Source organism: Engraulis encrasicolus, chromosome 5, assembly GCF_034702125.1.
Source record: "Engraulis encrasicolus isolate BLACKSEA-1 chromosome 5, IST_EnEncr_1.0, whole genome shotgun sequence".
Taxonomy (NCBI): Eukaryota; Metazoa; Chordata; class Actinopteri; order Clupeiformes; family Engraulidae; genus Engraulis; species Engraulis encrasicolus.
The window spans coordinates 50,559,295-50,571,794 of record NC_085861.1 but is presented as its reverse complement, the minus strand read 5'-3'; the positions used below and the strand labels follow the sequence as shown (position 1 = coordinate 50,571,794).

General features: G+C 48.0%; 1 protein-coding gene across 3 annotated transcripts in view; it reads left to right on the top strand.

Annotated features, from left to right (window-relative positions):
* Positions 1-12,500, top strand: part of lipeb (lipase, hormone-sensitive b) — a 73,340-nt gene that overhangs the window by 46,177 nt on the left and 14,663 nt on the right. For all 3 annotated transcript variants that reach the window (XM_063199648.1, XM_063199649.1, XM_063199650.1), the window contains exons 8-9: positions 7,060-7,204; positions 10,803-11,030. In XM_063199648.1, coding sequence (XP_063055718.1) covers positions 7,060-7,204; positions 10,803-11,030 — 373 coding nt within the window. The remainder of the gene's footprint in view (positions 1-7,059; positions 7,205-10,802; positions 11,031-12,500) is intronic.

The following is a 12,500-nucleotide window of genomic DNA, read 5'->3' as shown; positions in this document are numbered from 1 at the left end:
GTTCCCACATTACTGAGCTTTCTGGACAAGAATGGAACGCTAGAGAGAAGTCTCTCTCATTCTCCTTCAGAGAACCGGGGAACATATACATGTCCTATTGTTCTGGTATCAGTCGAATTTAATTTGACTATTCTCTCTACAAGATATACAAACACTCCCGATCGTAACTCTCCCATGTGGAAGCCTCAGCCTGCAGCAGTGGCCCGTGTGTTGGAGCGCTACCAGGAGTGCACCCGAGTGGTTCCCACAGCTCTGTGCAGGGCCAAGGGCATGGGGGCTGGGTTGAACTTGTCAGGTTATTGCTGTAGGTACACGGTTGGCATTTGCAAGCCCACAGAGAATCTTGCCTGTGCGGGTTCCTGCAACTAATCTTGAGGCAACGACGTGTGTGTGTGTGTGTGTGTGCGTGTGCGTGCGCGTGCGCGTGCGCGTGTGCGTGCGTCTGTGTGCGTCTGTGTGTGTGGTTTCTCTGTGCAGGGAAGGAGAGGCCTCTAACACTCAGCTGATGATGCAAATGGTAAAGAAATGCCGAATAATACTGCATAAGTCTTGTTCAAAGATTGAATTCTAAGAGTTGAGAAAAGTCACAAAGTAAACTGGATTATGGGAAAGTGTATGTGACAGCATGACATTGATGTAGGGATGCACCGATGCACATTTTTTCACGTCCGATCCGATCCCGATATCTAAATTTGGATATCTGCCGATATCAATATTACTCCAATACGATGCCAAAGCCAGTAGACTACCGGTATTGGTTAGAAAAGGAAGTCAGAAGAACAGGAAACCAATCAATTAGTAAAAGATAACAAGTAAAAAAGTAACAATCCCATCCTGAAAACTAATATGCAAGTGTTATGATTTCAAATTAATATTACACCTAGCTCAATGTCAGTTTTGATAACTTTGGGAAAATTACGATCCGATTCCTGAATTATGTCGATATTTGAACCCGATACCGATACACTGATATCGATATCCTATCCCTACACTGATGTTGACCAATATAAGCACAAGAAATAAAACCATAGTGGGAAATGCCACCACCATGTTCACAGGTATTGCAATGTCAAGGCATCCATTCCGAGCAATTGTGCTTTGAAAATTTTTTTGCCAGGTCTCCTGTGACATAAATTGACAGAGTAAAGGCAATATGTTTGCAAATTTGTTTCCTGTGGAGAGTTCTGGTGTATTCACAGGCTTTCATCACACTGTGCCATTCAAGCACAGATAACTGAGCTTTCCTACCCTCACACATGCCACAATCGCCACTCTCTCTCTCTCTCTCTCTCTCTCTCTCTCTCTCTCTCTCTCTCTCTCTCTCTCTCTCTCTCTCTCTCTCTCTCTCTCTCTCTCTCTCTCTACTTATGACTCTCTCTCTCTGTCTCTATCTCTCTCTCTCGACACTTGTGACTCTCTCTCTTTCTCTTTCTCTCTCTCTCGACACTTATGACTCTCTCTCTCTCTCTCTCTCTCTCGACACTTATGACTCACTCTCTCTCTCTCTCTCTCTCTCTCTCTCTCTCTCTCTCTCTCTCTCTCTCTCTCTCCCTCCCTTCACCTCCTAAAGTGGGCCGCAATCCACTTCTATTCAGCTGCGGTGAAGGGGCTTGGCATTGCTGCTAGCCTCTACATGTTAAGCTGAGCTCTTGACACATCCGCAGTGAATGGCGCCGCATTCCCCCCGCAGAGGTGACATTTCAGGACGGCATGTAATGGGCAGCAGAGGGGGAGGGGGAGGGGGGGTGCAGGGGAGGGAGGGTGGCAGTCTGCAGTCGGCTTCTAGTATTTATTTGTATGGCATAGTATATGATTACTTACCAAGTTATGAAAGTAACCCTTTTTCGGAGGGTTAAAGGGACACTGTGTGAGATTTTTAGTTGTTTTTTTCCAGAATTCATGCTGCCCAATGTTACCCTTTTCATGAATACTTACCACCATCATCAAATTAAAAGTATTGATTATGACTGGTCAAGTATTGATTATGACTGGAAAAATTGCACTTTTCATACATGAAAAGGGGGATCATCTCTATGGTCCGCCATTTTGAATTTCCAAAAATAGCCATTTTTAGCTGTAAAAATGACTCTACTGGGACCATACTAGAAAATATTTGTTTATTACTTAGTAAACTTTCATGTAAAGATCAAATTTGGCAATAGGCTGCCGAGTTTCAATGAGCAGCATAGTTGCAGTACCTTTTTTGACCATTTCCTGCACAGTGTCCCTTTAAGACATTAAAACAGATTGCTTCTGGGATATGCACAGGCTCAAAGGGCTACAGCATGTCATGGCAAGAGGAGGTTGGCACTCTGCAACCTGTATTAACCCATTGTGTCCTGGAGACACATGTACGCTGCGTTTAGGTTTTTGAGATTTCAGCTGTTTCGTTAAAAATGTGGGTAAGGTAGAGCTGAATGAACACAGTCTAGGGCAAAATGCGGGTCCTAGCTTTTAAATGTAACTCATTCCATGTTTGTATGTGCTTCGGAGGCCAAGATATTTAGGATTTAATAGGCAGAGGGCACCCTTTCCCTAAAAGGGCTTAGGATAAAATGGGTTAAGTAGCACCTGTAAGACTGTCTTATGTGGAAGAGTAATGATAGATGACAGAGTGATATATTACCATCAAAACCGATTTCCTCTGTGTTGTACACACCTTTACAGGGTTATGCTGTATGTTCCCTACCTGCAGGAGCTGCAAAGCAAAAGCCTCTGCTCCTCCTCAGGCTCGTCAAACAAGGCGGGTGCAAAGGGGTCAGTACTCCCTGGCCCAATTCTGGGCCCCCCATTAGATTGCATGTATTGAAAGGGAGGCCCCTCTAGACGATTTTGGGCCCTTTCAAAGCTGTCAGCAGCCCTGCTCCTCATATACAGGGCTGGTCTGGCCATCTGGCATAGCGGGCATTTCCTGGTCGGTCACTTCTGTGCCGCTACTTATGAGGGGCCCCTTTAAACCAAAAGTGCACAGCAGGCCCTATAGTATTTCTCCCCCAGACAAGCCCTGCTCCTGTACACTCATCAATTACGGCCTTGATAGCTCCAAGGTTCACAACCACCAGCATCACCAAACACCATTGCACCACCGCTCTGCTCGCTCTACTCAGCGTGCCCCCATCCCATCCCATCCCACACCCTCTCTTGGGCTGCATTGCGACCCAGCCTATGCCTCCTCTGACTGACACCTCAGCCGATTAACAACGACACTTGTCAACACGCATCGCATCCTGACCAGGCAGAACACGCTTAACAGGCCGGGACGGATGGAGGGACGGGTGGGTGGGTGGATAGCAGGGGAGAAGAAGAGAGCAAAGGGATGCAGAATGAAGGAGAATTAGAAAAGAGGAGGAATTAAGAAGGGAGACGGATAAGAAAGCAAGTGAGAAAAAAGGGAGAATCTGGAATGAATGGCTCTGGTGAAAAAGAGCGGAATGGGCTTGTGTGTGAGAGAGAGAAATGGAGAGAAACAGAAGGAAGGAAAGAGAGTAAGATGCAGATGGAGGGACATAGAGAAAGTTAGGGAGGAAGAGAGACAGAGAGAAAGATGTAGAGCGATGTATTCTTGGCCCCCTCATTGCAGCAGAGCTCGGCACCTATTTTCCTTGACGACAGCTGCTGGAAAAGAGCCGGTGAGAGCAGGAGGTGCGAGTCAGGGGTGCTGATAGCACTTAGCAGGGGCGGGGGGGATTTCAGACTGGAGAGGAGAGGAGCGGAGAGGAGAGAAAGTAGGGGAGCGGGAGGAGGGGAGAGGAGAGGAAAGAGGTGGAGGAGAGGGGAGGGGTGGGGAGGGAAGTGTAGGGTAGGAGAGCAGGGTAGGGGAGTTGAGAGGAGATGAGGGCAGGAGGGGAGAGCAGGAAGGGAGGAGAGGAGAGAAGAGGGAGAGGAGAGGAGGGCAGGAGAGGGGGAGGTAAGGGATGGGGGAGAGGAGAGGAGAGGAGAGGAGAGGAGAGGAGATGAGATGAGATGAGATGAGTGGTGGGGTGGTATTTCAAATTGGAGAGGAGAGAAATATATTGATATCGATATTGATGCATACAGAGAGAGGAAGGGAGATGGGAAATGTTAACTGCAGACAGGGAGGAGAGGAAGGGAGAGGAAGGGCAGATGAAAAAGAGGGATGCCTATAGTGAGAAAGAAGAGATGGAGAGACGGCGAGACAAAAAAAGGAAGTGAGATGTTCTTACACAGAGAGAGAGATAAGGGGAGATGGGAGAACGATGGGGATAAAGAGAGAGAAAGACAGAGACAAGTCACAACAAGAAGGATGGTTTCGAATAAAGGAAGCATCACCTGCATGACAAACGACTTCAATACAACACAAAGTTGAGCAGAAAAGTGGTGACGGGCTATAGGGGCAGGAAGAGAGAGAGAGAGACAGAGAGAGAGAGAGAGACAGAGAGAGAGAGAGACGGAGATTGGGGGGAGTTGAGTCTGTCATTGAAAGTGCTCTGCTGCAGCAGCGCGTGCTGTAGAGTATTCACACAGCCAGGGCCATATTAAGACTCTGTGGTGCCCCTGGGCACTACACCTTGTAGGTGCCCCCTTTATGAACAAAATGTATATAGTTTGTGTCATCTGGTGCCTTCTAACTCTGTTGTCAATGGTTAGTGCCCCTGCACGGTGCCACTGGCCCTTGTGGATAATCCAACCCTGCACACAGCTCCATCAACACCCAACCACCCCCACCCCCCGGCCCACACACACACACCACACCACACCACACCACACCACACCACACCACACCACACCACACCACACCACACCACACCACACCACACCACACCACACCACACCACACCACACCACACCACATCACCTCACAGCATGGGCACAGGACTGCTGCTGTAGTGGGGTTCACAGGCTGGCAAGAATACCCAGCAGGGTGTAGAAGAGGGGAGGAGGAGGAGGAGGAAGGAAAGGAGAGGAGAGAATATGGAACGAAGGGGGAAAGTAGAGGAGAGAATACCCAGCAGGGTGTAGAAGAGGAGGAGGAGGAGGAGGAGGAGGAGGAGGAAGAGGAAGGAAAGGAGAGGAGAGAAGAAGAGAAGTATGGAATGGATGGGGAAAGGGACTACAGATGGAAATGAGCTTGTAAGATATAATCTGGTGCAGGTCATCTTTTTACGTTTGGAATTAATGTACTTTGCACATGGTCCCTGTTGAAATAAACAGAATAAAGTGAACTAAAAGGGGAGGAGAGGAAGAAGCAGAGGAGGAGTGAGGGGAGGGCAGAAGGGGAGAGCAACAGACACATCCCCTAAAGTGCGAAACAGAAATTCAGACGGCCGTGCAAAACATCTTGTTGAATTTGTACCGTATGTGACAGAGTTGGAAAGTGTTGGCAGGAGTTCACAGTGACACCTGTGAATAGAAAGTGTTGGTAAAAAAAGAAGAAAAAAACAGAGAACAGAGAAAATGGCTCCCAAGTCAGTGAGTCACGGGCGTGTCAGGTGGCTATTTTTGGTTAGCGATGACAAAAGTGACAGCTGTCGAGGCAAAGGTTTGGCCGCGGAGTGGCAATAGAGAACAGGGTTGAGAGGACGAGGCGTGCTGTGATAGCGCCAGGGGCAATGTCACTTTGCAAATGGGGAGAAATACAGATACAAGCACACACAGTTAAAGCCTAACTCTCCGTAAATTCATCCCAAACCCAAATCCTACCTACTCTGCCTCATGTCTCTCCTCTGTGTCTTGTTGCTTTGAAATTGGACAGCCATTTTGGGCTTGTTTTATGGCTTGTCTACGCCTCAGTTAAAGCCAATTCTTGTGTTTTACTTTTTTCTTTTCATTTTGTGATTACATGCCATCAGCCTCCGTTCCCTCTCTTTCTCTCCTTCCTCTCTCTTCCTCCTTTCATATTTATCCATCCTCCTTTGGTTTCAGTCTTCTGTTTGTTTTTCACTCTGTGATTTCTCTTCCGCTGTATCTTCTCCGCAGTCGTTTTCCAAGGTATGACTCACAGAGACTTTCATGCTGACCCCCCTCCGAGCGCAAGCACTAAATTCTGGTGCTATTAATCTCTCCCTCTTTCTCTCTCTCTCTCTCTCTCTCTCTCTCTCTCTCTCTCTCTCTCTCTCTCTCTCTCTCTCTCTCTCTCTCTCTCTCTCTCTCTCTCACACTCGCACTCGCACTCGCACTCGCACACGCGCACACACACACACACACTCACTCATACTCTCCCTCTCTCTCTCTCTCTCTCTCTCTCTCTCTCTCTCTCTCTCTCTCTCTCTCTCTCTCTCTCTCTCCCACACACACTCATACACACACACTCTCTCTCTCTCTCTCTCTCTCTCTCTCCCTCTCTTTTCTTTTCTGACGGTCTTTCTCTTGCTCCTCTATTTCTTGTCTTCCTATGCAGTCTATTGCTCATGCTATTATAAAACCATTTTGTTCTTCCTCTCTCACACTCTTCCTCCGCCATCATTTTCGTAACCCCTCTCTCATATTTAAGCATTCACTGCACTTCATTTTTGATTCTTTCTCTCTCCCCTTCTCTCTCACTCTCTGTCTCTCTCTCTCTCAGGTCAATCAATGTGGAATTCTATTATTCACTTGTTAATGTCATTTTTTTGTGTATGCTATTCATTTTGCACAGAGGGAAAAGGGGAAAATGGTTTTGAAAGTGTGATTGAAAGATGCCTGCTGTCCTGCTGCCTCTCATGTGCTGAAAGTGGATATCTGATTGAGTTTGGTCGAACAATGTCACGGTGTAATCAAATAACTAATTTCATCAAGCAGGGTTGAATTTACAATCTCTCTCTCTCTGTTTTCTCCTCGTTGGCTCTTTCTCTTTCCTTCCATCCTTCACACTCTATATGATCTATCTATCTATCTATCTATCTATCTATCTATCTATCTATCTATCTATCTATCTATCTATCTATCTATCTATCTATCTATCTATCTCCTTCTCTCTCTCTCTCTCTCTCTCTCTCTCTCTCTCTCTCTCTCTCTCTCTCTCTCTCTCTCTCTCTCTCTCTCTCTCTCTCTCTCTCTCTCTCTCTCCTTCTCCCCCCCCCTCTCTCTCTCTGCCCACCCATCCCTCCATCCTACCTGCAGCCCTACCTGAAGAGCTGGTCTCAGGAGCTGAGTGTTCCCATCCTGTCTGTGGACTACTCTCTGGCCCCTGAGGCCCCCTTCCCCCGGGCCCTGGAGGAGTGCTTCTACGCCTACTGCTGGGCCCTCAAGAACAGCCACCTCCTCGGTACTGATTACCGTACACACACACACACACACACACACACACACACACACACACACACACACACACACACACACACACACACACACACACACACACACACACACACACACACACACACACAGGTTTGCCAACATAGGTGCACAGACACACACACACACACACACACACCATGTTCATTGATTCTCACTTTTTTTCAGTCGCACACACTCTCTCACACACATGGCCCACGCTCATTGATTATCGCTCTCTCACACTAACCCACCCACACATCTCAACAGTTGTCTTATGCAGGTCCACTTGCGCGCGCACGTACGCACACACACACACACACACACACACACACACACACACACACACACACACACACACACACACACACACACACACACACACACACACACACACACACACACACACACACACACACACACACACACACACACACACACACTTGTATTCAAAAACTAGCTTTGAGCCAGAGCAAGTCGCACACTCCCCCGCATTCTCTCACGTGTGCAGGTGTTAAGCTTTGTTTTTTGTTTGCTCGTGATGCTTTAGGAATATTGTTCAGAACAATACGTTTCCCCCGAGTCAACAGCTCTTGGTATAAATGGGTGGGCAACATAGGTGTTCAAGCTCTTGTTCATGCAAGTAAGAATTAACATGCACACACACACACACACACACACACACACACACACACACACACACACACACACACACACACACACACACACACAAACACAAACACAAACACATATACACACACACACACACACACACACACACACACACACACACACACACACACGTCCATATACACACACATTGTGTGCAAAATCATCCTGAACTGTCAACCCTGCACAACATTTTTTTGTTGGTGCTTCAGTTTTCCTGTGGGTCAAACTGATTAGATTCATAAAAGATTGAGAATACAGCAGTGCGGTGGAGATGAGCTTGGCTTCTGTGCTGGAGTAAAATGATGCCCGATATAATATATCCCTTCAAGACGAGTATTTCTTATGCAGCAGTACATGGCCTTGGCGGGCACAGATTATTTTTTTCTAGTTTTCTATCCGTTCGTCCACAGGCTTGCTCGCCAGGCCTGTTATGGTTTAAACTCTTCTCCTTGTCTTTAAGTTCTTCTGTAGTGCGATCTATTTGCCCTGGGGCTGTGTTTGTATGTGTGTGTGCGGGCGTGTGTGTGTGTGCGGGCGTGTGTGTGTGTGTGTGTGCCTGTGTGTGTGTGTGTGCCTGTGTGTGTGTGTGCGCCTGTGTGTGTGTGCGCCTGTGTGTGTGTGTGCCTGTGTGCGTGTGCGCCTTTGTGTGTCTGCACCTGTGTGTGTGTGTGTGTGTGTGCGTCTGTGTGTGTGCGCGCCCGTGTGTGTGTACGCCCCTTTGTGTGTGTCTGTGCGTGTGCGTGCGTGCGTTCGTGCGTGTGCGTCTGTTAGTTCATGTCCATGTACGGTTCACACACGCTGCGAGGCCTGCCGAGTGGACGGACAGCGGTGTTATTCTTTTCTGTTTACCCGCGGCCTCCTCCCCTGGCTAATGGAATTGACCTGCTTTAGCGGCCCTAATGACTTAACTGCTGCGCCTCTGCTCTGCCCGACGCTGTGCTGCGCCTGGACAACACATCCCCTCTGTGTCTCGGCCCGGGAGGGAAGTGTCCGCGTTATTGGCTTTAATTCAGCGTTTGGCTTTGCAGTCAAGTCGCTCAATCAATCCGTTTAGCCACCCACCGTCCGCCACCCTTGCAGAACACTGTGCCGCTCTGGTTGCTGCTTCTGTCTTTCACTTCATTCCCTCTCGGTCTATCGCTCTCACATTTTTTTCTTTGGCCCCATGCATTTGGTGCCTCACTCTTCGCACCACCACTGCTACCTGCCCCCCCTCTCTTTCTCTCTCTCTCTCTCTCTCTCTCTCTCTCTCTCTCTCTCTCTCTCTCTCTCTCTCCCTCTGTCTCCCTCTCTCTCTTTCTCTGTCCTTTGTCATTTGGTGCCTCACTCTTAGCACCACCACTGCTACCTGCCCCCCCCCCCTCTGTCTCTCTGTCTCGCTCTCTCTCGCTCTCTCTCTCTCTGTATGTTAATCACTGTCCGTGATTAAGAAATGGTGTTCTTCATAATGGGTTTTTAAAAGAACGAGTGTGTCACTCTGCCTCTCTCTCGCTCCCTCCCTCCCTCTCTTTCTCTCTCTCCCTCTTCCTCTCTCTCTCTCTCTCTCTCTCTCTCTCTCTCTCTCTCTCTCTCTCTCTCTCTCTGTCTCTCACTCTCTCCTTCCCTCTCCCTCTGTGAGTGTGCTTTCTTGGCCTGACTTCTGAATCATAGCAGAATATTTTAGGCAAGGCTCATCATGCAAAGACTACAAACACAAGGTCAAAACAGAGAGACGGCTGACAGGCAGAGAGGGAGAGGGAGAGGGAGAGAGAGACTGTTCCCCAAAAAACAAAGCTGAACTGACATATGCAGTAAATAATATGGAGAGGGGGATACGGAGTGAGAGGCCAGGAATCGCCAGCGTTGACATGATTATTTAAAGCTTTAATGGATGTAGGAATAAATGAATTATGATGGCCAGTCTTTTTCCTGATTGGTGCTACTGCTTTGTAATGCAGTTCTCCTATCTCCAGTAGCTCCTATCCTCTCCCTTTCTCTGTCATATTTTTTTAGTTCGACAGAATGACAGCTTTGTAGTGTGTCGTATACACTTTCGTTGTAATTGATGGTGTATAAAAAGCTCCAAAATATTGATTCTCCCTTCTTGGTCTTTCGTGCTCTGCTACTTCTTTCTTGTCTACCTCTTCTTGCTCTCCCCCTTTTCCTTTCTCTCTCCATCTTTGCTTATGTGTCTCAAATTCAAAGAGTGCTTTAGTAACATGAAAATAAGTACTGTACTGCAGTGTTTCTCAACAGGGGTGCTGCGGGCCCCCCTCTGGGGTGCCACGGAAACGTGGCTGATAAAGAAATTATGCAATAGGGCCTATAATACATATTTGTCTAAATTGATAAGTTTATGCTAGTCAGTGGAATTTTTCATCTGCCATTTACGGGCAATAAAGTAAATATAGGTCGCCCCAGTCAGCTGTAACTTCGAACGTAGGTCGTGTGACATCTCCAAATGTGTTACTTTTCTAAGCTTGTGTGGTATCGGATGCGATGACATGTTACGGCTTGTTGGTTTGCCTTGAAATTTTTCATGAATTGAAAGGGTGCCTCGCCTAAAAAAAGGTTGAGAAACACTACTGTACTGTACTGTACTATACTGTACTATACTGTATTGCCAAAGCCAATGTTCAGATACCATGACACAATGAATTCAGGTGACTCTTGACAGGAAAGCATCAACTCTGAAATCCCTGTTGCTATCTTGATAGTCCAGGTCTACTGTACACAAGACTTAGTTGGTCGCTCGTCCATGTGATGGATGGATGGACGTATGCACGGATGGACTCAAGTACACCTGGACGAGCAAAGAACATTATTCCTTTGGACATTTGGACTGAAGCATAAAAATAACAGCTGTATGACAATGTGCATCTCTCTTTCTGTCTCTCTCTCTCTCTCTCTCTCTCTCTCCCCCTCTCTCTCTCCCTCAGGATGGACGGGCGAGCGTGTGTGTCTGGCGGGTGACAGCGCGGGCGGTAACCTGTGTGTGACGACGTCGTTGCGTGCGGCGTCGCTGGGCGTGCGGCTGCCTGACGGCCTGGTGGCGGCGTACCCGGCCACCCTGCTGACGGCCTACGCCTCCCCCTCGCGCCTGCTCACCCTCATGGACCCTTTGCTGCCGCTCAGCGTGCTCTCACGCTGCCTCAGCGCATACGCAGGTACAGTACAGGACACACACGCATGACATACACACACACACGCACGCATGATACACACACACACACACACACACACACAAGCTTATGGACCCTTTGCTGCCGCTCAGCGTGCTCTCATGCGATCACACCGCCAGCGTTGAAAGAGCCACAACGCTGCTGACTGCTGCCTGGAAAGCACTGGTCAGGAGCGTTGAACGAGGCAAACGATTCAACCTGAAGCGTTCAGCCAGGAATCTCGACCAACCGAAGCTCATGTTTAGAAAAATGCGAACGCCCTGCTGCCGCCGAGCTCTTTACATATTTTTTGATGAAGTTAAACTTCTGCCGCCCTCGGCTTTTGACGATTTCGACGCCCGCGCCTCTAGAAACGCTCCCGACGCGTTTGCCTCGTTCGCTGCCTGCTCTCCCATACAAAGTCAATTACTTCCGCGTCTTTCCACGCGTTTAACGCCCGCTGTGTGATCGTATGGTCCCGCTGCCTCAGCGCATACGCAGGTGCAGGAGAGGACACACACGCATGATACACACACACACACACGCACACGCACACAGACACACACATATGCACATGCACACATCACACACACACACACGCGCATCACACACACAGGTTAGAGAGGACCAATCAAAGTAATCTAACAAATGATGCATGTTAAAAAAAGGGAAAAGGAATCTGGTGCCACATGGAAATGATGCATGTTTTTTCAACCTTACTGAGGATATGGACATAGTTATGTGAGTAGACAAACACACACACAGACACGCACACACAGACACACACACAGACACACACACAGACACACACACACGCACGCACACACACACACACACACACACACACACACACACACACACACACACACACACACACACACACACAAACACACGCCCTCCTTTGTACAATATATTTACCCTTGAAAACACCATCATTGGAAATGAAAACAAGCATTTATGTGTCTTACGTAAACGCTGTGACTGAGTCATATGCCCGTACTTTGTCTCACAGACACACGCACACACACGCGCGCACACACACACGCACACACAGACAAGCACACACAGACACACACACACACACGCACACAGCAGGTGAGAGTATGGTTCTGAAATGAATGCCGTTTTTGTGGATTGTCCTCAGGTCTTTTGACACGGTTGTTCTATAAATACACTGTATACTGTATGTAAGGAGCAAAGCCAGGCTTCAGTGACTCAGACAGACTTGGTTATGTGTATGGTAACACATGCTGGGTAAAACAGTATTTTCATGTTTCTAAGAAATATTTCCATGCTGCTTGCATGTGTTGCTCCTCGTGTGCGTGTGCGTGTGTGTGTGTGCGTGAGTGTGTGTGTTTCATGTTGGTTGTGCATATGTGATGGTCCGTTCTCATGTCTGCATAATTCATGTTTGTGGTCCATGTGCATGTGTGTGAGATGAAAAGATTATTTATAACCATGTATATCTTTGCATAG